Consider the following 25,936-nt stretch of genomic DNA (forward strand, 5'->3'; position numbering starts at 1 on the left):
TTATCGTTAAATTTTGTATTAGGTTGTGTGATATTAACGACTCTGATAAACCAAATCAATAGGAAAAACCCTTCCGGTCAGTCTAACTAAGACAATTATTGTTAAACCCCAAACGAAAGTATCAATCACTACGCAGAATTGAAAAATTATTTATATTTTTTATTTAATATTTTTATCCTTGTCTTAAAGACCTCTCTAGCCTAAGTGCGTGCATTCTTGAAATTTTCGTTTCATCTTAGTTCTGCTGTTATGCTATCATTACTGTGTCATCCAGCTGTTTCGCGAGATATTTTGGTGTTTTTTGCATGTTACACGTGTCTGTTTCTCTCTATAATACCATCACTGTTATTATTATTATATTATTATCAATATTACCGTTATCATATAATTAAACTTTCACATTTTTATCAACTAGACCATTCATCCCCACCCAACGCCGTTTAGCTAATCTGTTTGACGCGGATTTGATTCTTCATTTGTCATTATCAGCATAGGTTAAACAAAACCGTTGCTGTATTATCAACTTTTGTGTAAAGGTTATTACTTCACGCGTAATAAAAAGGAATTCACATGAACCAATTCGCATGGCCTTTCCCGACACGATTTCACTTTGCTCGTTTCTTCGGCAGGGCTGAAGCTCGCAGATCTAATAACAAGGACAAATGACAATGAAGAACAGTCGACCTAAATACCTATATGTATATATATATATATATCCCATGTCATATCGATTTAACAGTTTTCAATTTTTTTCGTAACCGCCGAAAGTTAGCAAGTTCACAAGAAAGTTTGCACTTGTTTCGATCATCGTAAAATCAAACGCGCCATAAGCCCTATGCTAGCGCACGGTTAGATGGTGAGCTATCGGTGTTCCGACGCCGTGATCCCATCTGTGGTCCCCATCTGGACAATGGTGCGTCGCGCCTGTTTCCAAGTCAACAGCATTCGACGGGCCTTATTTCCAAGAGGAGAAATCACCTTCGGAGAGGTAAAAGTCATGGTTAGCTATTACTGACAGTGTACTTACGTTTACTCTCTAATGGGTTCGCCCCATGGGTGAACATTTCTTTTTGGTTAAAGCTTGGCGGTTTTGGTTATCGGACGCCGGCAATTAGACCATTTGCGCTTCACTTCGAAGCCTATTAACAACAGACACCCGCATTTTTTGCTTTTCAGTTCGAGCGTTTTTAGTTCATAAGAAATTGAGGAATCAGTGCGTTGAAATAGAATATTTGAACAGATTTTACTGATGAACCGACGCTAGTATCGTAACTCCCGTTGATCCTTTAGTTGCCTTTTTTGCGGCCCACTATAACCAATTCGAATTGCTTCTGTTCCTCATTTTCGTTTGTCTATAGAACTATAAACAATATTTCTCGACTCGAATGAAGTATCCCTGACCCCATGCATCTTAAACAAACCATATGAGTAACATCGATATCCTCATACACACCATTTCCAACCCGCACTCATACCGTGCACCGTTCTATTTTTATTATTTTCTCTATCATTATTCCCTAAATTACTGTTATCGTCATTATTGTTGTCATATGTTGTTGGCCTTTAGCTTTCTGATATTTCCTTTCTCTTCCTCCTTCTGTGCCTATGTAACTGTCCTAGTTGTAGGTATAAAAATATAAAAAGGCTTTTGGAATACCTGGAAGCGGGATCTCATTACCAACACGTAGGTTTTCTACTGCCACCATCGTCATCATTATAATTATTATCACTACCACCAGTATTTTATCGTAGGCAATCAGTTGGAACAGTAATGCGGCTGAATACTGCAACTCGTACGCTACCATAAGCCTAAGTTGGCAGTACAAAAAGTAGTGGGTAATGTCCCGCGGAAATAGCATACCTGGTAGTTAGGCTATCTGCTATTTCCTATATGACTTTCTTCCTCTAACCCACTGATAGTCACTGTACTGTCGCCCTGCCGCATTCCGCTTTAACTCATGTGGGTTCGCCGCTGCTAATGTTGGCTATCATTATTATTTTCCAATTCCGTGCTTTTTTTGTGAGTACACACAGACAGGCAGCTATATGCTACCCTTCGATAACAGCTATCAGATCATCGATAGATCGATTTAATGTTTGTTAATGATTATGCAAAACAGAAGGAGGAGGTAATTAACATTGAAATTTCAAGCACACTTCAATTTACCTACAACAGTAGTCGTTGTCAGTAGGTCATGATTCGTCTAAAAGCTAGTCTTTACCGTTGAAACGGGCGTATCTTTTGACGTATTTTTATCTTTGCACTTCTCGCAGTGCTTTACCTGAATTTGGGGTGCCCCACCCTTATTTTCTTTTGTTTTATTGCAGTTGGTTAAAATTATGAATTATAACTTTCGTTTTGTTCTCATTCCATAGGCATCACTGCGACGTATTTGCAACACAGCATCTTCGTGAGGTTCATGTTATCTTATGTAGTTCGCATGCGTCTGTCTAGTTCTGGAGATACCAACAACGGAATATCAATGGTGATGATGGATATCCCTTACGAGTGAGGCATGCCCAGGCGAAAACAAGCCGGCAGACCTACGACAATAAGAACTCTTGTTAATTCCAAAACTTCATTCACCGAATATAAGTACCACTATAATTAGGCAGGGTTCGCGCTACTCGCATACAAAGCAACAGTTCTATTGAGTTGAGGGATATGAATAGGATCAAAGAGCATCGAGAAGAGGGCACATCATAGAGAGAAGGATCATCAGCGAAAAAGTTTTTCTTTTAATATGATATCTCTATCGTATTTACCAACTGGGTCAGGCTAGAGGACAGGTGTGACACTGAAAACTGATTATAAGTCAGGCTGCTTCGATATTTCTAGTTAAAAAAGAAACAAGGTACAGTTTAGTTTACTACACAATCGCACACGTCCACTTGAATAATGAAAACGCAACGAATCTTTCAACAGAGACTGTTCGATTCGTCGAAAGAATAGCGGAAAAAAAGCTTTACAACGGCACCGAATTGCCATAATAGAAAATTTTTACACGTATTTACGTATAATGTATCTATTCTTCTAGGCTGCTTCGATGCTAGGCGCTAGAATTTTCATATTTCATTTGCCTCAATGTGTTTTTTCTTTACGTTCAAGCCCATCGTTTACCCCCTCGTCCTTTGCTCCGCCGAACTCTCGAACCCTGTCAGCGGTCGGTCACTAGACAAACCGATTTTCCACAATTAAACCCGCATTTACACACGCACGTATAATACTAAGATTTCAATGTGTTGTTATTTTATTATGGTGACGCTGTTTATTTTTAGTTTATTATTGTTATTATCATTATCGTGTTTCGTGCTCTGTTTATTTTTTAGCTACTTCCCGTTCCTAAACTCGTCGAAGTTACCGTTATCCTTTGCTCACCGCATTTGTTGCTCGTGTTGCTATTTATTTTGCTTGTTTTGTACACTCAAAGATAGCAGTGGAATCACAGAACAGGTACTACAATCAACTCACTCGCTTGCCCGTTCGCTCCTAACGACTGACGACCCACCGATCAATAACTAACTTCACCAAAGTATTTGCTGCGTTAAATTTCAACGTCCGGAGTCTCCTCAACTTGCATATCAGCACTGCTTATTTCACATTGATATACTTAGTATATTTTCTTATTGTTACTATTACATTTGCGCCACCTTATTGTCAGTTCATGTCATCTGCATCAGCATTAATCTGTCCCCGTTACCATGATCACCGTTGAGTTCTATGATTTCATCCAGCCTACGAAGAACCCAATCAACCCAAGCACAGTTTTCAGTTTACCCGGACAACATCCTTGAATCTATTATCATTGTTATTATTAATGATTATTATTATATTTTTAATATCGTATAATATTCAGTAGTTATTATAAACTGACAGAGTTACACAGTTTTACGAGTCCCAGCAACAGTTCGTCCAGCGGATGATTGCTTTTAATGCGTACTGCTAGCAGGCTATTTTTGCCTTCATTATCTTCATGGTGTTAGTTATCGTCAAAATTATCGTCAAGATCGTCTTCGACGTCCTCATCATTAGCCGCCGTATCGTTGCCAACAAATTCACTGTAAACTGTGGGGTGGGTGATCTGCTCACAGCAAACTGGCTTGACTGATCAACCTCACCAATCAGGGTCCTGAATCGCCAGCAATTGTTCGAATTCGTTCAGCGCGCAACTGCTCTCTGCAGTTTCTCCATCTGTCGTAATCGGTGTTGTCATGTACAACAGCTCTACAGCATATTAAAATAAGAAATGCCGTAGATGTCCTTTGTTTTGTTGTCTATCTTCATCTGCAGATGCAAGGAAGATCGCTGTGACGCTCTGATGCATTCAGTTGCAGCAGTTCGCTCCGAACCGGCTTCGGTCACCGCCTCCTGCGACGTTCACTTTATCCTGAGCTGTTGCATCAATTGCCTGTTGAGAAATAAGAAAAACCAAGATGCAAATGTTAGGTCAAGGGATCAAAATCAAATCAAGGGATATGGAGTAAATTGCCAGACCATTTTATTTTCTTGAACCGGCAATTACTCAAGAAGGTTTTAAATTAAGTGAATGATCACATTAAGTAAATGGTTATAATTTATAAATCGCAAGCAACGTGAGATACGGATATTGCAAATGTTCCGTGAGCACCCGGCCAGTCAACGAATTGTTTAAAGACACCATTTGACGACAGAATTTCTAGATCAAGCTCGTGCTCAAAGGATGCAATTCTCTCTGTGAAAAATCGCTACGTAAAAATGCAGACACTTCAATTTCGAGGAAGATAATATATGGACCTTTTTCATGCAATGTCTAAATAATAAATGTTTACCAAGACACCGTAGTTTAGTCTATACTTATTTTGAACCAGATAAAAGGAACGGGCAAACCCTGGCATTGTGAAGTATGGAGTGTTTGAGAACTTTTACGTACTCTCCCAGACATCTGTTTCTGCAGAATAGCCTCGGCCAATTGCGTGAACGCCTCCTCAATGTTGATATTCGCTTTGGCTGACGTTTCAAGAAATTTGATGTTGTGGTCCCGCGCGATCGCCTCTCCTTTGTCCTTACTAATCACCCTCTTGGCTTCCATGTCACATTTGTTACCAAGAATCATTTTCTCTACGTCTTCATTTGCGTGTTCGTCGATATATCTGTAACGTTAGGTCGTAGCAAAACAACATCCAACCTTTCATTATATATTAAGTATTCTCTTTAATGGGATTTGCTCCGAGCCGCGTCCATAATGCATAACTGGGCATATAAAATATATAGCAAAATAGAGTAAAGAAAAATAAAGTCAACCACGGAGTCAGTGTGTGGTATAAGGAAATAAAGTCCACAATGAAGAAGCAGAAGTTTTCAGTAGATTTTTTAGACAAAATATATTTCAACTGTGAGCTTACTCTCTGCCCCTATTTTACTTTATTAATTGGACTATTCAATTTCAAATTTGAAAAGTAGTATGAATTAATCATAGCGAATTCGAAAGCATTGCATCAAGAAGCGCAAAAATTGCATGATAAAGTGCATGTCTAATGAAATATGCCTAAGGCATATGTTGCAGAAAACGCTACTAGACTCAAATGAAGCTTTGGTAATAAACGTAAATAGAATCAAAATAGATAAATTATTATTTAAGGATTCAAAAGCTGTTAGTAACACAGCTATTGTTACAGCCTGAAACATGTCAACTTTCTATCGTTTCGTAAGCAGTCGACAGCATTTTGATGAAAGCTAATCTAAAAGTCCACATTAGAATCGCGACTATGATGCAACTCATCTTGGCCCCGTACATGCAAGGCGTTACTCGGCAAGTGTCTGACGAGTCGATCTTGAGTACGCACTGTTATTATAAACAGGAGTAATCTTACTACCAGAGACATGTTTAGAGAGTCAACATATTGTTTAACAAGATTTCACAGGAATCATAGTTTCGACTAGTTTCGTCCAATGGTTTCTTCTATGATGCAATCTAGGCAGCTGAGGAACAACGCTTTACCCGAAGCCTGTCACAACTACGAACCTTAGCCACTTGGCAATATTTTCAAAACTCTTCTGATTAGTAATGTCATAGACGAGCATAATGCCCATCGCTCCCCTATAATACGACGTAGTAATTGTGTGGAACCGCTCCTGTCCTGCGGTATCCCAGATTTGTAGTTTGATTTTCTTGCCGTGTAACTCAATCGTTTTGATTTTGAAATCGATTCCTGAAATACAACAAAAAAAAAACACAGAGGATAAAAATACAGAAACATCAAACTAATGATATGATAAATATTGTCGCTGAAAAGTAGAAATCCTATTGGATAGATATTACCAAACTATAAGCAAGCTGTGTTATTTACAACGGAAATAAAACAAACGCGTCTCCGGAATCGTGATTTACCATTAAGCCCGGTCCATGATGGTGCCAACCAGTGTTGCATCGTATACAAAACATGAATCATGTAGTAAGAATTCAACTTTAGTCACCACTAACTCCATCCGGAAATGTTTTTTGACCTGACTCAAAGTGCTTTTGGAGGTTAAGCGTCATCGTGTTTTTGTGAGGAATGGCCTAAGCATACATATTTTTGACTATAAGTGACTACAATACTCAACATGTAATTGGATTAGAAGTAAGATTATTGCAGCCTGTTATATAACGTTTAGCATCTATTTTTTATAATTGTTACTACGTAATACGGTACCATTACTGCAAGAGCTAAACAGGGTTCAATATAAGGTGATCTTCATTTCTTTAAGATTGCATGACTCTCCATTCGAATCAGCTGGGTATGAACGCCAAATGTGTTTTTATTGTTGTTGTCTTTTTTGTAGCAAAGTGATTAATTGTCAGTGCAAGCAGTTCCCACAATTCTATTTAAAAAAAAAAATATATATATATATATATATATACAACAATGATTACCTACAATTGGAGAAACAACGATTCATATGCAATTTGCTATAAATAAACTGAGTTCTCTTCTTTATCCCCCCCCCCCCCGCTCTCTCTCTTATCCGGGACATTGTTTAAACGAGAACTCCACGTCCTTACAATAATAGCCAAAAGAAATATATTTTTGGTTGCGAAACGACTAAAAACATATTTCTGATAATGTGGCCAAAGATATGACACGCAAACTCTTTATTGCATGTGAAGGAGGCACCTAGAATAGTAAATCTATAGACTCTCTGGACTTTTTTGACCTATAGCGCATTATTCTCACTAAGTGGCCACTAATTTTATGAAAATCGATCAGATAAATTTTTAATATATACGTCAGTTAAGTATTTAGACATTGAAAATCTTCGGCTGGGTTGAATTGGTGAAGATTTTTCAATTTTTCTCGAAGCAACAATCTACAATTAAATATCGTCAAAATATTAAATATAATTCACAGCAGGTATTCAGAATTTCGAGGCCAGCAATCAATGTACTGTGCAACGCTAAATAAGTGATTAGCATATAGACGAACATGTGTTGTAACTATTAATGAAGCTAAAACGTTAAAATTGTGTCGTTTGTAGCATTTATTAGTACTGGATTTATTCAAACGTTGAAGGGCAAACAATTTAAGCACAGGGACATTTAATCCGGCACAGTTCACTATGCCTATTTCGTAACTTTTGAGTTTGTTCTTGTCAGCTTCTGCATCCTAAGTTCTACTTTGTCCCCGCGCTAAAAATCTAATATGAAGGTTCTGCTTCTATGTTCTTTTAAATGGTGAGATGTAAGCCAATTTTCGCCTACGTCACATATAGATAAATAGTTCACCGAAGTGTCTTAAACAAAAGCATCTCTCGAAGTATGGAAAAAACAAAAACACTCGCAAGCTAGAATAACACACTACTTGCAATACGAAGTAAAGAGACATAGTGCTTTTCTCAATTTGCTAAATTGGTATATATTATATTTCGAATTGTGCTCGATTACCAAAAAAAAGCAAAAAAAAGTTCGACAAACTCTTTATGTACGATAAATCGGTTATTAAAAAAATGCCACATTCTTATATTTGAATGTTCTGTTGAGTCCATATAGTAATATCGGACTTCTGATGATGGATATTATTTTTGTTAAATCACTCAGGGATACATTTAAATGAATCATATAAGTTGAATGGCACGACCTCGAAGATAAAAGGGAATTGCTCTTGGCACATATCTTTTGCGTATAATTTCTATGTCTATTGTTATTTATATTAGGCGGCCTGAAAGAAGCTTCAACGTACATTTACATCTGTACATTCGATCCTTTATCGACTAAAACAAAGCCTTTGCTGGCAAGTTTCCATAAGAAAGAAAAATCCATGAAGCATTGCTTCTACCAAAAGCACGAACATCGTCCATGCTGCAAACAGTTCCCGTATTCAGGCCGAGTAACTTCCCCCAAAAAACGAATCCAGCACCCGTCTCATAAATCTGCTCTCTGCATCATTATCGACGGGTGACATCTGTCACACGTTTATTTTACTGCTTTTTGAATGTAAGTCGATTGAAAACATAATCGATATAACGGGACGAGAACATTAAACGCGGAGCGCGGAGGCCCCGCTCACTTATCCATCATAACCATCGAGAACAAGCAAGCCGAGCTTCCTTCAAAATCGCAGCAGTTACGTTTCAATAGTTTTCCCTGCCGCCACTGCCGGTCGGAAGCACACCACTCTGTTTATCGTATTTTCCCGTAATTGAACAATTCGTACGCCAGGCGCATACTGGCTCAAACCAATCACGTGCGCCCGCCGTATGAACAGTGAAAGCGTTAAATTAAACTCAACCGCAGCAACAGGATCAAGAACGCCGACCCCAATAGCGTGCGTGTGCGCTGTATTTCTGTGTGCTGTGATGCTGCGACGTGCTACGCGACCCGCAGAGCTAGAAAGAAAATAACCCAGTTAGTGACAACGAAAGCCCAACCTGCTTGAGCTGGGCGGCGCGCTCGAGCAGACGCCCATACCCAACGATTCTACCTGCGATAGCAGCACTGGCGATGCGGCGGCGGCAGCAACGGTTCCAGTCACAGTGGCAACAGAAACACTAGTGTCGCCGGCTTCACAGGAGTGGGAGTAGCTCTGGCGCATCGCCAGCTGCACCAAGGCACCAGCGTCGTATGGCAGCAGACAGGGTATTTCCGATTGGCTCCTGTAGGACACTGTCTGCCGGCCATTGCTACCATGGCCCTTGGCTATTCTACCCGACGGCCACCTGTTTGATCTAAGGGAAAGAAAATGTAAGAAACACGTGGACAAAGAACGCAGCTACAAAGATTGATCTGCGACTACATTTTCATAGCGACTGGTGTGGTTGTCATTAAAGTCCAAACGAAAACGGAGGCCCCCACCTATTCGTCAATGAGTCATCCCCGACTATTCATGAAACACCATATGCATATGGCATGAGCATCGCCATATTACTGAATTGTTACGTTCTTTACTCCCAGTGTATTTTGCCTCTGCTGTTTTTCATAGCAGGAACCGTACGAGCGCGGCACACGCCGGTTCGCACAACCATTATAAATAAACACAGCGCAGTCGTATCAGCGACATCGCTGCGACGAGGATTGATTGTCGGACCAGACAGTTAGCATGTTATATGTACATGTAGGTCGGTGGGGGCCGGCGGGCTACCAGCGAGCAAATACGTCTATTATGTCGTCACCGCTGTCGTTGTCGTCGTCGTCGTCGTCGTCGTGGTGGTGGTCGTGGCTTGGTGCTAACGTATTTGCCTATTACTACTTGAAGTAAGGCAGGATTAGGGTTTAAAAGTGGGCGCACACACGGTCTATTTCTGATTGGAAAGTCACCGGCCGCCTGATACAAGAATGCTTCACAATAACAGGTATCGAATGAAAAATATGAAACATGTCAGGGTCCGTGTCTATCGATGATTCACCGAAAGCTGCGGTCAAAACAAGAGAGACCATGTTTGCAAATCATTCTCGTTCGATGAGGTGAAAATGCGAACAGACAGCCAACAGGCATTGATAAACACGTAAAGACGACTGAAGTACTATTCATATCAATAACAAGTAGCAACTGTGAGGTTGTGGAGACCAGTAAAATGCGGGGTAGTCCAGTCCAATGGTTAAGTTCTTTTAATAGTGGCTTTTAAAGTCACGTATCCTTCTGTGTTTGTTTTTAATACAAAAAATGATTCAGTAATAAATATAACCGGTGTATTGGCACGACGGTGTTCTGTACCTTATTGTTAATTATATATAATAATATTAAATAACACATGTGAGAATTCATATTCACAACAAGAGTTTATAAGATTAGCTACCTACCGAAGCAAGCAAAATAAAATTTTTCAGTAGTTGTTCTTGATAGCAGGCAGTTCATATAGTAATAAATCGAACCGTTAAGATCTGACCTAAAGGGGGCTGCCTACGACTAGGTCTCTACACAAAACAACCTATGCATCTCTCCCGGCTCGGAACCCAGATCACCTGTTATTACTCCGCCATCACTGGGACGTGAAGATGTAATAGAATCATGTGAAACAACTGTATACAGTGTTTAATCAGTATCATAAATGGTATTTGTATAGCTAGCTTCAGTGGACAACGTTCTCGTCCAACATTTAATAGAAGTTATCATATAGCTGTAAATTAACGACAACAAACCAAATTCTTTAAGGTCTGTTTTATTTCTCTACTGAAACAGAATTAAAAAGGTTGTTACAAATAGGACCCAAAATTAATGAATGGATGTTGACTTTAAGCTACAAACATTTCACGGAGCGCCGTACTTATAGACATAACTGGACTTTCATTTTTCCAAACACAGCATGAGACAAAAATACTTTTACCGTAAGCGATAAAACGTTTGTTTCAATTTGCCAAGAACAAGCCTAAAACAAATTGAAGACCACCTAGCTAGTCATTACGTAACCATTAGAATAGTTCTTTTTAGCCAAATGTTTTATTTGCCCGTACCTTTCCATGCCAAGTTTTTCTTTTTTTAAATAGCTATAGCTAATAAAAAAAAACATAGAACTACTAGTGATTGCGGTCCGACATATTTAGGCCATGGTTGTACCTGATTTCTTCCTTTAGGGCACCTTTCATTGGCGACATTTAGTGACGATTAAATAAGAACGTTTTGCAAATCTGATATTACAAACACATGCACCAGCAGACTGATGTAAACAGAATTGCGATATTTTGGTTTAATTTTTAGTTTAATCTTACGGAAAAGAGGACGGCGCCCATCAGCACCAAGGGGTAAGCGCTCGAGGAGTCGGTCACATAGTTGTGCCGCTCGTGCCTTTATGTACGCACGTTCGACGTAGCCGCTACCGTTAAAAGCATTGTATTAGGATATCAAGAGTTGCTCCCATCCGACGCTAATTTCTTAAGTTTCGCGCATTTTTTAACATACCGACGGCGGCGCGTCGGGCGACTAAATAATAATTTCACAGCTAACCAACCAGGCCTCAACCATAAGCAAAGTAGCAACCTATGCCGCCACTAACTACGTTGTCGCCCATGAGACAATTAAATTCAAGGAATCGAATGGTTTTTACCCATCAGAGGTTACACGTCAGACAATGAACAAGCAGCTATTATAAGATTGACCGGTTTCAAAAAGAAATCAGCGTCAACCGCAGACCATACATAAAGGCTTAGTAGTTCAGGACCCTAAGACGAACACCACCATTAGCCGAATTGGTCGATTGTAGTATGGTAACTCAATATTTTTTGGATCATCATACTCCTACATAGATTGCATATACCTACATGCAGTTGTATAAGAGTGAGAAATGATATAGTCATGAACCTAGTGTCTTCAGGAACAATCGTCTCTCCCCAACTTTGTATATGAGATCCAAAAAAGATATTCCAGTAATTTAATTTTACGACGACTATCGTTGAGCACACAAACATTTCCACTACGTGGAATATAATAAAAAAAATCAACTAGCCTAGACACGTTAGTCACCATTCTATGACGGAGCTCCTGTTCCATCGCTTGTTGTCGCGTCTAGCATTTGCGTTTCTCATCTTTAGCGAGTTTTGCAACGCGCTGCCTTGTCGCCAATGACAACGAAGCTCCGAGACGTTATTCTATCGACGATACTTGCCACGTAACGAAGGAGATGGTGGTGAGAGAGTGCAGGTATCAGTGGAGCGAACCGGCTCGAACCGACAAAATGTCGCCGGCGTTGCCACTGGCAGCTAAAGACAGCATCACTATTGGGTTCTATAGCGAGCTAGGAAAGGTTCGTTTCGCAGGTTTGTTGATCACTAACGTTAGTTACAGGCGCCTTGCAATGCAGCGTTCGTCTCTTAATATATACGAAGGTCGCGAGCGAATTTTGGACAGAGTCGATGATGAGCGGCTGGTAGAGACTGGGCTTCATTAGCAGATTGGGAATCAGCACAGTACAGCACAACGGGAAACAAATTCTAACTAGTTCCACTATTATTCATGCGATGATTCATTGCAAAAGCTTTAACGCATAATACACGTATAATAGAACCTCAATAGAACAACAATAACTTAAATAAGTAGAATACAGAGTCATATGTGATAATCTGATCTCATCTATCGAATCTAATACAAATAGACACGTGATGGAACACCAATAAACACTTGCTGTTGATCAATAGGAACAAAGGTTGTGTCTCTAATGGTTTGCATGACTGTGCTGTGATTAGCGAAGAGAACTATTGTTGTATCTAAATAGCTATAGAAAGCCTCACATAAGTTGCGGTTCGGGAAAGGATAACTCAAATGTCAATTTGTAAATGTCGTTTGCTCGCTAATAGTCTTATTTAATTTATATTTATTTAATTTTTCTTTGATTAACATTTTCCTCAAAATATACATAACATGTGTATTACGACTGGCACCCAGGAAATATTGAGTGGCAGCTGATATTGGTGTACCAACCTGAATGCCTAAACGAGAGTAAAATACTGATGCGTATAACTCGATTTAGCTGATTATCATTGAATATTGTCAACCGCGACTGCAAGGGCCTGTTCTTAACTGTAGTAAATCACATATGGTTCATTCATCCCTTGAATGGCTGGCGTCGTTGTTACATGATGCTGTATAATGGTGAATCGAACAAGTTTCATTTGAAACACTACAATTATCATAATAATAATAATAATAATAAGAACAGCAGTCCCAATGGAGATATTGTTGCTAAAAGACTAGAACCGTATATCTGCACATTCCTATTGGTTTTATACTATTATGCTAGTTGCAGAACTAGCATAATAGTATAAAAAAAGAAACTAACTTAGTAAAACTCACCGATCGTCGAGATGAATGTCGAATGAAAAGCGTCATCGGAGAAGCGGAACAAGATACACGTTTTGCCCACACCCGAATCACCGATGAGCAGCAATTTGAATAGGAGATCGTACGTCTTCTTGGCCATTGTTGCCGCAACAACGACTATCCTCTTCAATCGTTAACTAGAACACCACGAGTATCAATGCTAATTCCGATATTATGGCTGTTGTTGTTTTGACGCGACCAGCTTTTCTTTGATAGCTTCGACGTTAGTGAAAATATATCTAGCGAACTAAACTTATTGATATCAGACGATGTCAAGCAACAGCAACAAAAAAAAATTTATTATACACAGCGAAACATATCAAATCTCAAAGTGTCGGTTGAACAAAGCACCGTCACACGCGCCTTCTAACTGACGTAACGTTTTGTGGGTGTCTGATCAATACGAAACCTATGCAACAGTCGTAGATTGTTTTCTCTCTCACAAGAGCGAAAACTCGTTGGTAAGCGCACACACTCTAAGAACAAAAGCACCTTGTGTACACCTGCACAGCGTACGACACAGACACCACCTTATAAACAGACTAACTACGGCAGCTGTAACTGCACTCGGGTCGTACTCGCACTTTTCCTTGTTCTATGTAAAATCTAACACACACATGTGTCGGATATCTTCGACAATAACGACTAAAGTAGCAATGATAATACCACGAAAAAATCCAGTGCCTCGTTGGGCATTACAGTTATCGGTTGCTGACGGGTTTCAGGATGTTCGTTTCCGTCGTGAGTACCTATGTTTCTCACTAACGAAGAACGAGAAGATTCAACAGTTAACAAAACGAGGCCACCCCACCGCTGCTAACAAGCTTAGGCCCCGCCTCACAGAGAGAACTAGACACTATCCGAAACCTGGATTTGCTACTTGGTTTACGATACCTTGGTATCAAGCGATACAAATCGGGGTTGAACCCTGTACGAAATAATAAACAACCACCTTGGACGTTGCACCACTTTGTCCGATGGTAGTGATGGTGGCGCTGATGGTGATGATGGTGGTCGTGGGGGTACACAAACGGAGGAGGGCAGGCGACGGCACGAGCAAATACGAAAAAACACAACAATTTCAGGAAAAATTTTCCACGAAATTGACCACTACGAAAAACTCCACAATTGTTATATTTTCCAGCCTTCTACACTTCTCGTACATATAGTACAAACACCCGCCACACTCAGTTGCTTGCGTTTTTGTTATTAAAGTTGACCGTTTCGTTTTCGATGAGGCGACGACGGAACGTGCGTCCACCAGTCGGTCCAACAGCAACAGCAACAGAATCGCAGGCCACTACGGACAACAGAGCAGCGAATAGTTCAGCAGCACTAGTTCGTTGTCGGATGGTTAACCCAAAACAGCCATACAGGCAGGCAAACAGACAGGCAGAAACGTCGTCGTGATGTTGCTCCTCCTGCCAGCGCTTCCGCTATGGCGATGACGTGATCAGCTAACAAAGCGCCACCAGACTGTAGCATTAGGTGGCTGGCGTCTGCATAGTGACCGACACGGTCGATACCAAACAGAAGTCAATGGCTGATCGTTAAGTTTGTTTCTAATGTTTGCTGGATGATGTTGGTAGTAGTCTACTCGCCATGCTGTTGTTTTTCCTCTTCTCCTCGTTTATCAGAGTGCGATTATATTTTGAGAGCAAACGATATTCGTTCAGTACGATCGCTCAAAATATTGGCCAGTGCGTCTCAAGAGGTCAGGCGTCACACAGCTGGTCGGTGCACGCGGCGACGGCTGTCAATGCAACTTTTTACTTAGAGCGATATTTCTCTGAAAATACAAGATACAAATAGAATGTGTTTCTCAAATTTCGGCCAGTTTAGAATTTCGGCTTTTCAGCCGACTGCTACTGATTGGATCAATACGGCTAATATTATCGTAGAATGGCAAATATAGGCCACTGTTTCTGCTGCTCTAATGCTGCAGCTACAGTCTCTACTGGCGAATAACGTACTAAATGAAAACATCGGCACCGTACAGACACAGTAAACGGTACCCTCTTCTCGCTCAAGAGACTTCTCGACACCCGTAATAGCACAGCCGGCGAAAACAACAATGAGAAGAGGGACAATGATGTCGATGTCGGCATATTAGTAAATAACAACAGATAATATAAGACAGAGCTTCAAGCAGACGCCACGAGCAGCGGCGCCGTGGAGCGGTGTAGAGATAAATACAACGATCGTGATGCCACTATCAGCACACCGTTTACTATTGCCATAATAAATCGTCAGTAAAAGTATGGGCAGCCGCCGTAGCATAGGTTGTGCATGCATAGTTAGTTTAGCGGGCGGACAGCACCTCTGCCATTGGGAGCACTTCACCGCTAATTCTTGCGCCCAACATACCAATAAATGAACGCATGAAAACAATGACAAAAAAAAGCCAAAATAGTAGGCGACTCACGGCTTGAAACGGTGTTTCGGAAAATTATGGGATTAGAATTGAGTCGAAAGATTTTAGAAAAAGCTCTGGACTAGACCGAAGAACTTCGTTTTGCATCGGTCGGGATATTTCCACAAAGCTTTGCTCTTTTAATTAGTCGGTTTGTATGATTAGCACAAATGAATCTCTGGGGGCTTCGGCTATTTAGCCTGTGTGATCGTGGAAGGGAAACAGGGAGATGCCAGATTTTTTATATTCGTCTTTAGAATATACGACGTAGTAACTTTATCTTTAAAGTTTACCTTTAAGTTCTGCCAAAACAAAAAAATCAAGCCAACCGTTTTAATAGGACATTTTTTAAAGAAACAACCTAACAAACAAGCTGAATGTTCAGTATTGTATAGCGATATGTTAATTACGGGTTGATGATAGAAGAACAATTATTTTTAACGAAAATTGGGCAGTGCTTATTTCGGGTACCACCTCTAATAAAAGAAATTACTGGTGATGAAGAAAGGTTAAAACAAATGACAAAAAGGTCTCGCTTTTATTTGTTTTTGCGCAAAGAGTTATTCCACTGTATAAAACAAATTATGTGCATGCAGTCTCGTGCTATAGAACATACTTTTTTATTGATATTTTGTTCAGCGAATACAGGAAACAATAACTTCGAAATTTATACTAAATATAAAGAAATAATGACAGAAAATTCTCAAACGTTATATTGAGGTAGCGGTTCTCTGTGTATCATTTAAGCAAATAATATATTGGAAAATAATAAATTACTGCTCAAAATAAAATTTCAGGTATACGTCTTTTACGTTTTTATTCATACTTTATTACGATATTCACGATCAGGTTAGTTATTATCAAATACTTCTGGCTACGTTTTTAGTCCATTCGCATATAAATTACCGTACCTAAGTAACCGGTCGTAGTCTGCAGAGCATAACGTGCAATGTCAGTCAAACCTAAACGTGTATCTTTTTACCAATTTTTACCGAAACTAATATATACTCAATGAATATAACAAAAAGAGAACATATTTTATTAACAATATTACAATAAACAGAAGGCTTTTCAAGTAAAAACAATACATAATTTTTAGTAGCAAATTCCAAAAGCACTGAACAATGGCATGGACAACGAACGAATAATACGTTTGCGCCTTTCCGTTAAGCTGTTTCAAACCTCGGTCGCGGTCCAGTGCTACGTTATTAAGCATCGGATTCGTTTTGTAGTGTTGTTGAAGAACGCCCTATTAGATAACAACATTAAGGATTTAATAGATACCTCACTTACAATCACTTTATTGGCCTTTAACACGAGTAAGATGCAACTAGTTCAATATGACAATGACACTCGAATCGATATAGGTTTTGTTGAGGTTGCATCCTGAATAGGTATTTTTTTTGCTCAGAAATATTATACGAGTTCTGCGGTTCCACAGTTATTCGAAATTCGCAAGTTGTAAATGCAAACACGATCTTCTATTTTATCTTTCTTGTTGTTATTTTTTTGATGTTCTATTGCCGATGTATAAGTAGTACATCGGTTACTACGATAATAAATGCTATTATAGATTTTCACTGTAACGACAAAAGACTGATTGCTGGATGTTTTTCGGTTGATTTGTTAATACGCCATTCCTGATGATGTTGCTACACATGGCGCTTGATAGCTTTCTACACCTATTGCCTACTACAAATTATATATTGTTTAGATGGTGACTAAATTGGTATGAAAAAGATCTTTTACTACTTACTTTACTTTTTAATAAAACGGGCGCAAGCTTCTGGAACACAACTAAGCACTTTCCGTAACTACTGGATTTACTCTTATGATGTACATGCAGCATAGCTTCGATCTGTATGTGTTCCAAGTGGTTTGATTTGATTCATTTTGACACTGTAATTTATTCTGGTTTAAAATAGAAGACTGTAACTAAACTAACCAAATGTGTTGTATCGTATTCAGTTATTTCGTGCTTGTCATAGCTTTTTGCGCATCTTACCAACATTCTGCAAATTGTGTGGTCGCAAAGTAAACTCTTCGACTTCGAGTAATCCACCAGTATGGTCCAAATAGACCAGCCGTATTACATGTAGTAAACATTAATGTTATCTCCGATCTCTTACAATTTAGTGCCATTAAAAACGTGTAATGGGCCAAGGATCGCGAATATCCTCATCAATTAATTATGAGTCGTAATAGCTATGCAAGAACTTAGAGAATAAATAATCAACACCTTTTATTAGAACAGTACTCTTTCTGACTGCTGTCTCGACATCATGTTTTCTGAAAGCGCCGTAGTTCGTGTTCAACAATTTATAAAGAGACAAAACCGGTCAGAGACGCAGAAAACTGTGATTAACTTGTATAGCGAGGTACAGTTTTTGTTATACCGAAAACCGTGACACTTGTTGCTTTTCCGTTAATAGTAACACATTTTTTTTTATTTATCGGACAATCGCTTTAAATTCGACTTCGCTGAAAATATTAAACTATTACCGTAGCTCGAAAAAAAGTATAATGCACATCACTCAGTGTCATTCAATCATGCACACAACCTATCTAGCAGATAAACCGTTTTATAATCCGTAGATAAAAAGTCACATGGGAAATGTTAACATAGAAAAATTTATTTTTTTTTTTTATTTCTATCGCTCTAGCCACCTTCATTTTTTAACGCTAACTATCTGTTCATCAACCAACATAAATTTTCAGCAGTCAACAGCTTTCCCAAAACGCTTGTCATCGAGTTTGATTAGCACCTTAACAATTTCTCGGCACCCTTCAAGACAACGAGTGATATACTCCACGACGCGCCGAAATCATCTCTAAGCACTGGACAAGTGCCGGTATCACTTGTAAAAACTCCGTCCACGGCGAAAGGCAGCTGCTGTGTCCTGACAACCTCTTCAAGGAGGATTTTCTTGGCAGTGGCGTTCTTGCTTTGAGCTGCAAATACCGTCATGCAAGAAAGAGCAAGAACCCACTCAAAGGCACATACCACAAACCGGCCCAAATTTCGTAACGACTCTAACTTGATGCTAGTAATTGTGTTAACTCGTTCTTTCAGCTCACTGCCATCGGCCCAACAGTCAAGTATTGTAAGCGGTGCAATATAGTACTCGAACGCGTTGCTTAGATCCTCCATGGGTGCAACATTCGCTTTCGGTGACAATACTTTTCTCAACGTTTTTAAAGCCTCGGTCGACTCTTTTTCGTCTTTTGCCGTCAATAGCCGCAAGACGAGGTATCGAAGCTTCAGCTCTTGTTTCTTTGTCTCGAAGTCTGTAAAGATGAAATGATACTGCTTTGGCAGTACCGACGTGTCACGATTATCTTGTAATCGGTCCCAGGCTACGGTCGGCACGAGGAATCCTTCTAGCTTAGCTCCGGTACGCTCGTCGGCGTGCAGTTTTTCTATTGAGCACGCCAGAAGAGCCCGCATCACCTTGGCGTTCGCCAATTCAAATGAGTTTTCTAGCCATGGTTTGAGTTCTTCCATTTCCTCAACTTTATGAAAAGAACCGAATTTATAGCAGGAAACAATACCCTCACCAATATCCTTCTGCGAGCTAGCATGTAAAGCTATTATCTTCCTATACAGTCGAATGGTCGCACCAAACGAGCAACGAAGCACATATGGGCTGATCAGGTACCCTAAGCTTTCCCACTGCAGATATTTAATGGTGAGGTTATCGCATGTGGCTAGAACCTTTAGACCGGCTTGAATCGCGCAGTAACACCACATCAAGCGCATTTTTAGCCGGAATCCGTTCGGCGAACGCTCCTTGGCAAACTCCAGCTCGTCGATGATTTTTAGTAAACTGCGCTCGTCACCACAGCGTTTAAAGCGCTCCGCGACCATATCAACAGCCAGCTCCAGGTAGCCGTCCATTGGGTTTGCATCTGATTGCCTTTCAAGAGGCGCACCCGATCGGTATTTGTCACACAACATCTTGATTTTTTTAAGCTCTTCCTCATCGGACCTGGATTGGCCAAGATCAAAATCGATGGCCATCCACGTTAGGGAATCTTTATTGGCAACTTCCGACATAGTATTGACTAGATGCGTTCTCTGATCCTCGGGCAACTCGCGTACGAGGAACAAAATATCGGCCACACACCAGGTTTTATTCTCGAAGAGCTTGTAAAAATTGATGAACGTCTTTTCGAACTCATCAAACTTACCTAACCTCTTGTACAGCAACATCCTGTTGATGAGCAACTCTCGACGTTTGTCGTGGTTTTCAACTTTCTCGATGAGACTTATAAGCTTCTCGGCAATATTGCCAATTGCTTCGCCGCGTTTTTCGCCAATATCAAATCGTCGCTGGAGCCATTTGTGATCCTCACAATTTCTTCGAGCAAAACTAGCCTCGCTGATATCAACAGCTCGATCCCAGTCTTGCATTCGATTATAGAGTAACCATTTTTCTTCCGGAATGTCCAACATATACAGACGACTCGCGTTTTTCTCGAGAAACTCCGCTGTCTCTCCAAGTCTCTCTGAGTCCCGTAGAATCATGTATTGTAAATTAATCTCAGCGTCCACCGATGGAGGCATACGTTCAAGCATCTTATCTGCTAGCGTGAAGCACATGGTACGCTGCCTCTGGTCCTCAGATTCCTTGCCACTGAGGTACTGATGCATAACCGCTGTAAAATAATACGTCCGCTTATCTGTCAGCTTGTGTAATTGTAGCGCCGTATTTTTGGCCTTTGCCCTTTCTTTCTCGCGGATGTAAAGCATAAACAGCGAGTTGAGGATCTCTTCATTTGGGGCACGTTTGCATGCACTCTCGTATAACGGAATTACTTCTGTGTGGCGTTCAGCATCGCGCAGAGCGATCACTAACGGTGAAAGTGCAGAATCCTCGGTCGGTTGTTTTTTGATTAGCTCATCCATAAGTTTATTAGCATCCTGCCACCGATAAAGCTTAGTTAAAGCAAGTGCCTTTAAAGCGTACACGGTCGGTCCCATCTTATTGCCATATTTTTTTATCACTTTGTCACAGTCTTGCAAGGCTCGTTTGTAGTCGGAATTATCGAAGAAATCGTACACTGTCCGGAGACGTCTCTCCTCAAGAAGAGCACGTTGCTCCTCTTTTTTTGGAGGCATTTTTTCTTTATGACTTGATACACACGCACGCCTACTGCGGAAAATCTATTTTTGATGTACTCCCCACTCACAATGAAGGGAAGACACCGTTCCCGCCTTCTTGAGGGCCAAAAATTTCAGTAGACCTCACAACGCTTTTGTCTGATTCTTTGATCCCATGGACAAAATTCTACACAATACAAAGTTCGAACAACAAAATCGCACTGGAACCCGACCATGCGCTCGCACAGACACTGCGGGGCACCGGCGATAGAACGGCCCTATGGACCGCACTAATGAAATGATCTTTGCCTAGTGTTTTGGTTTGAGGGCAACCGGGCGCTCTATGCAGCAACATCTCAGCGCATTAACAAATGCATTCAATTTAGCTTAACTTCTGTTGTAAAATCTTAATTAGGTTGATGGTTTGAGACCTACACTGACTAATTAATATGACTATACAGACATTATCCCGACGCTAACGGGAAAAAGCATTGCAGCATATTACTAAAAAAGTAGAGATTCTCAATTCTACAATAGTTTAAAAGTATTGAAACAGGCTACCCTAAACAAAGTATCCTATTAGACAACAATATTATCCATAAGCAACTATGTATATAAAAATGACACTTCTATATAGTGCTATACCAGTAATTCCTAGTGTACTCTGAATTCCAAAAAAATACATGTTATTTTGTAGACGTCATGTAAAAAATAATAGTTATATATAAAGGTTTCTATAGTTGAAAATTTTAAACGATTAAGATTAGAACTGAGACTACAATTTTCATATTTATAGAAAGAAGCTTATTGAGTATGGCATGACGATTAGGATAAAGGTGAAATCGTTTGGGGGGCTGATAAAGATTACATTCAAACGAATCTAGCAGCTAAGGGCCGTCAAATGCCTCATTAGGTTAAGGTCCCGCATGAATTGTAGGCGACCATCATGACTCGAAACCGATTTCTCCATTATGCTTGTGGCCTCTCGTGCCTTTAATCAAGGAACTTACTGTAATTTTTCGATCGAAATATTGATGAATCATAAGTAGATTTGATGAAAATTGTAACTGATTGATTGATATATATGAAATATCGATCGGCTTAGTATGCAAATAATTTTTTTGCGTGCAAGCGCGACCTTTTAAAAAAATTCCAGGATATTTTTAATTTAAAGGCAATAACTGAGTTCTTATTCCTCAGAAATTTTAACTTTTTGTAGAGTATTTTCTTTTGAATTGAAAGAATAGTTGGTGGGTTTCCACAGAAGTAAATAAGAAATACACCGCGTGTCCGGGTTTGCTATTTGTATTAAATTATCCAAAACCAGACAAAAGAAGTAAAACGAAACTCTACCCCTTTGAGGTTGCCTAAAATATTTGTTTGTAATTTAGTTATATAGTTCAATACATGACACGTCTCTTTTATACATTGGGGCATTGAGTATCCGCTAGCTAAAATATGTATATTCTGCATGAATCCGTTTGTACAAGTACCTGTTCGATTATATACAGTATCCTTCAGTTCTTTCTGTTGGGAAATAAGCTTCTTCAATCAATCACATTTGTCGTGTAATAGGCAAAGCTTAAGCCAGCCACCCCTCTCTGGGAAAAACGCACCCAAGTTTGGTAATTTAAACCAGCCGATTCAGGCGTTGCCTGCAGAGACCAGGCATTGATACACCAGTGTCATGAATCGCCTGGGTGCATTAGGGAATGCACCGTTAAGGCAATAAAGTTGACTTCACGTAAAACCAATAAAGCAACGCATTCTAAAATTAAATAAATTAAATAAATTCATTAATAAGGTTAACTTCTTACTAGCATCGCTTAAATTAGGCTTAAATTATTCTTCCGTTGACCTGATATGGCCCGTTGATGAAAGAATTTCCTGTGAAAATTCAATTACTTTTTTAATTATGTTTCACTATCATTACCTTTATTAATGTCATCTATATATATGACTATATATTTGAATTCATTTTTACACAGTGGGACTCATGACATTACTCACGATGTATGGAATTTATTGTCCAAACAAAAATATAACGTTATTTAAAAAGATACACTCATAGCTTCAAGTTTTATTAATATAGATAGATATAGCACAATTTTTTTTTGTACAATAACTGTAGGTGCAATTTGGAAGTTTTTTTTTTAAAACACGTGTCCTAGCAATCTAACCTAGACTTAATATAAAAGCTTACACCGCAATCTAGAATATTCCTTACATATATAAACAAGATAATTCACTATTTTCATGAATATCGCACGTGATCCAATTCCGATACTCATGTCATCTTGGAGAATTCTACACCGCTTTAAAACGTCTAAACAGAAAGTACTGTACAGTACGTAGAGCTGTGCACGTTGAACTATCGGGTATGCAACGTAGGCTGCAACGAGCATCGTTGTTCCGCCGTATGTAAGAGAGTGTATCTAAGCCTTATAAAGCCCTGAATCTATCCTTTTCTTGGCGCAATGCGTTCATTGTAGAAACGGGATCCTGCTGTCCAGTATGTTTCTGAACGGACGCTTCGCGGGTTCGCATAAATGGGTTAATCGATTTTTCTTCCGCGATTGTCGATGGAATGGTCGGTTTTTTTTGGGCGCGTTGCGTTTGGGCCCACAATAGTTTTTCCTTCACCTGTGTACATGAGAAAAGAATAGCACTGTTGCTCATAGTTTCTCTTTTTGTTTGACCGATGCTTTGCATTTAGCTTAGTATGGCCTTTACTAGTCCACTCTAAATGGTTTCTGGATACGTTATTATCGGTTTAATGAATATAATTCCTGCTTAATATAGAGGCACGTAGTAGTCTAGGTTCGGAGCCGAGTATAGACGTTTCGTTTCGTCGTTTGAAGTAATGCGTCACAACTTAAGTACACTACTTAAACGAGAGTCTCACAACAAAATCAACCCACTTGTTAATAAGTATAGCATTTGTCGTATATCATTATTACTTTCGTATAAAGAATTCTTTCACAAAAGAAACTTCATGATTGGTATGATAGTTGAACGTTAATTGATCGGTATAATGGCTTAACAATTACCGCTTGGTTGTCTGGCTCGACGTGTTGCGCATATTTCAGATTGTTCACGGTGTACTCGTGTCCATTGTAAACGCGTGTCTCGGGCGGGAGCGAGCCCAGTTTATCCATTGCTGCTTGCATCTGAAACCATGAAGGTAGGTAATAGTACATAGCAGAACAATCTATGATGAGAATGATTGCTTCGTATACTTAAATGTAAACGATGGTGCCGTGTACATTGTCATTCTCGAACACGTATCGGTATAGATGGGTTGCAACCCAACTGAGGTATAGATGGGTTGCTTGTAGTAAGAAATACCAACTTTAGTATATATAATATAATACTATATATACAGGGTGAGCAAGAATCTCTGTATTTTGCAAACTACTATTTTGAAAACCTTCGCTTCACTACTAATATGTAGGGCAAGAAAAAACGAGGTGCCAATGCGAAATGTTATCTATAAGACGTACTTGCTGAGCCGTGCCTTCAAAAAATTTTCCGCATCCGGATGTGAACAACGTGTCACCGGTGAAGACGACTGGAGGACGTTCAGCTGGGGACTCCGCATCTCCTGCAATGAAATAGCATACGTGTCCTGTCGTATGACAAGGCGTGAAGAGACTCTGTGCCGTCAATGAACCTGCAATAAGACAAATGAATAAGGAAACATTATACATGCTTAAAAGCTATCTTCAAAAATTTGTCGATATTCTGTTCAGGAATTTATTTTTCGATTTTTTTTCGTAATAATAAGCTGGCTGTGCATCCACCGTACATAGCTGGTTGTGCTAGATTAAATACTGGCAGTAAATGAGCGAATAACCGTCTCATCTCTATACGACTGTTGTTGAACTGGTCTACAAAAAAAGAAATGGTCACGATGACATACCAATAGTGATGTTGACGTTGTCCTTATTAACCTTGTCCGTGAGTTCCTTGATGCGATCGTCACCTCCAAAGACGCGCAAACCGGGACGCAACTGAAGAAGTTTTTCGTTACCACCAGCATGATCCCAGTGATGATGAGTCACCAGAACGGTGGTCAACTTTACTCCAGTACTTTTGACCGCTCTCAGTACCTACGGGATCAAGAAAGAATTCGGAACAGCTATGATGTCCAATCGGAAACTTTAATTGTGATTTTATCGTTTGGTTAATCTGTCAATACCTATACTTTCTGTGCAAAAGTTTATAGTATAGCTGTTGGCATTAATAAAAATTATTTAATTACTTTATTAAAACACTGAGATTACAAATTGGTAACTAAGTGTATGATGCGTAGACATCTTAAGATATTGCACGACTTACACGATTTTGGTGCTTGATTGGCAGTACCGTATAAATGAACCTGATGCCATTCTTGAATCACCTGCTGCTTACCTTTTCAGGGTTAACGGGATCAACTACCGCGGCTTCTCTCGTTTTGGGACATATTACAAGGTACATGTAGTTATCATCTAAAGCTTCGAGGATTTGAACTTCCGCCATATTTCGCTTTATTAACACTGCAGAAGATGTTTTTAAATTGTTGCCTGCGAACAGGCGGTTTGCCAATGATTTCGTGGTTACAAGTCGACAACTCCGCGCAAAGCTGTAAAAAACCGGCACATCCCAGTATACAAAATTGATTATGGACTGTTAAACCTTGTTGGGTTTAGATGGGCTAGAGAACCTGGTGGGTAATTGCAACCTAAGCGAGTAGAAACACTTACATCATTTTTGCTTAAACGGTAACAATATAGATGACAACCGTTCGATCAGACAGTTGTTAACATTAGATTGCCTGCTTTGTATTTCAGCTGTGATAATAACAAGCCGTTTCGATTTTAAAGACAACAACTTCTACATATATAACAGTGACTGGGGACCTACAAGTCCTTCGATAAAACAATATAGACATACTCGAGTAGACAGGTTCATTCGAATGCTTCTCGCGCGATTGCGTGCGTATCGATGCATTTTTGACGCGTATTGCAGTTGCGGGCTGTTCAGCAAAAAAGAATGATATCGGCAAAGGCTACTAGCTGTTTTACATGCGATCTTTATCTATTGCGATTATATAACAAAGGTGTGCCTAAATATATGTATATTAAATAGTTGCTTTCAAGTACTAAATGTAATTA

General features: G+C 39.7%; 3 protein-coding genes across 8 annotated transcripts; all 3 read right to left on the reverse strand.

Annotated features, from left to right (window-relative positions):
• Positions 1–138: 138 nt before the first annotated feature.
• Rab10 (RAS oncogene family member Rab10) lies at positions 139–15,475 on the reverse strand. 5 transcript variants are annotated; one of them, XR_002673199.2, is made up of 6 exons: positions 15,237–15,473; positions 13,237–15,052; positions 6,003–6,189; positions 4,911–5,130; positions 3,876–4,409; positions 139–978 (listed from the first exon to the last, which is right to left on the reverse strand). XR_002673199.2 is itself a non-coding variant. In XM_086987894.1 (6 exons), exons 3-6 carry the CDS (start codon positions 13,361–13,363, stop codon positions 4,326–4,328), a joined length of 618 nt encoding a protein of 205 aa, XP_086844020.1. In that variant the 5' UTR covers positions 13,364–13,400; positions 14,158–15,052; positions 15,237–15,475; the 3' UTR covers positions 139–4,325. The 5 variants fall into 5 exon arrangements, 4 of the variants coding, with proteins under 4 accessions (XP_086844020.1, XP_022660623.1, XP_022660622.1 ...); XM_086987894.1 differs by having other exon boundaries at positions 139–4,409; positions 13,237–13,400; positions 14,158–15,052; positions 15,237–15,475; XM_022804888.2 differs by having other exon boundaries at positions 139–4,409; positions 13,237–13,423; positions 14,216–15,052; positions 15,237–15,474.
• Positions 15,476–18,286: 2,811 nt separating this feature from the next.
• psidin (phagocyte signaling impaired) lies at positions 18,287–21,068 on the reverse strand. The gene has a single exon (XM_086987864.1). It carries the CDS (start codon positions 20,796–20,798, stop codon positions 18,435–18,437), a length of 2,364 nt encoding a protein of 787 aa, XP_086843990.1. The 5' UTR covers positions 20,799–21,068; the 3' UTR covers positions 18,287–18,434.
• Positions 21,069–22,782: 1,714 nt separating this feature from the next.
• Positions 22,783–25,809, reverse strand: tzn (hydroxyacylglutathione hydrolase tenzing norgay). Of its 2 annotated transcripts, none has more exons than XM_086986758.1 (6): positions 25,716–25,809; positions 25,194–25,404; positions 24,703–24,892; positions 24,284–24,453; positions 23,831–23,950; positions 22,783–23,423 (listed from the first exon to the last, which is right to left on the reverse strand). In XM_086986758.1, exons 2-6 carry the CDS (start codon positions 25,299–25,301, stop codon positions 23,223–23,225), a joined length of 789 nt encoding a protein of 262 aa, XP_086842884.1. In that variant the 5' UTR covers positions 25,302–25,404; positions 25,716–25,809; the 3' UTR covers positions 22,783–23,222. The 2 variants fall into 2 exon arrangements, with proteins under 2 accessions (XP_086842884.1, XP_022658223.1); XM_022802488.2 differs by lacking the exon at positions 25,716–25,809 and adding an exon at positions 25,526–25,709.
• Between the last annotated feature and the right edge of the window lie 127 nt (positions 25,810–25,936).

Source organism: Varroa destructor, unplaced genomic scaffold (assembly GCF_002443255.2).
Source record: "Varroa destructor unplaced genomic scaffold, Vdes_3.0 BEIS01000004.1, whole genome shotgun sequence".
Lineage (NCBI taxonomy): Eukaryota > Metazoa > Arthropoda > Arachnida > Mesostigmata > Varroidae > Varroa > Varroa destructor.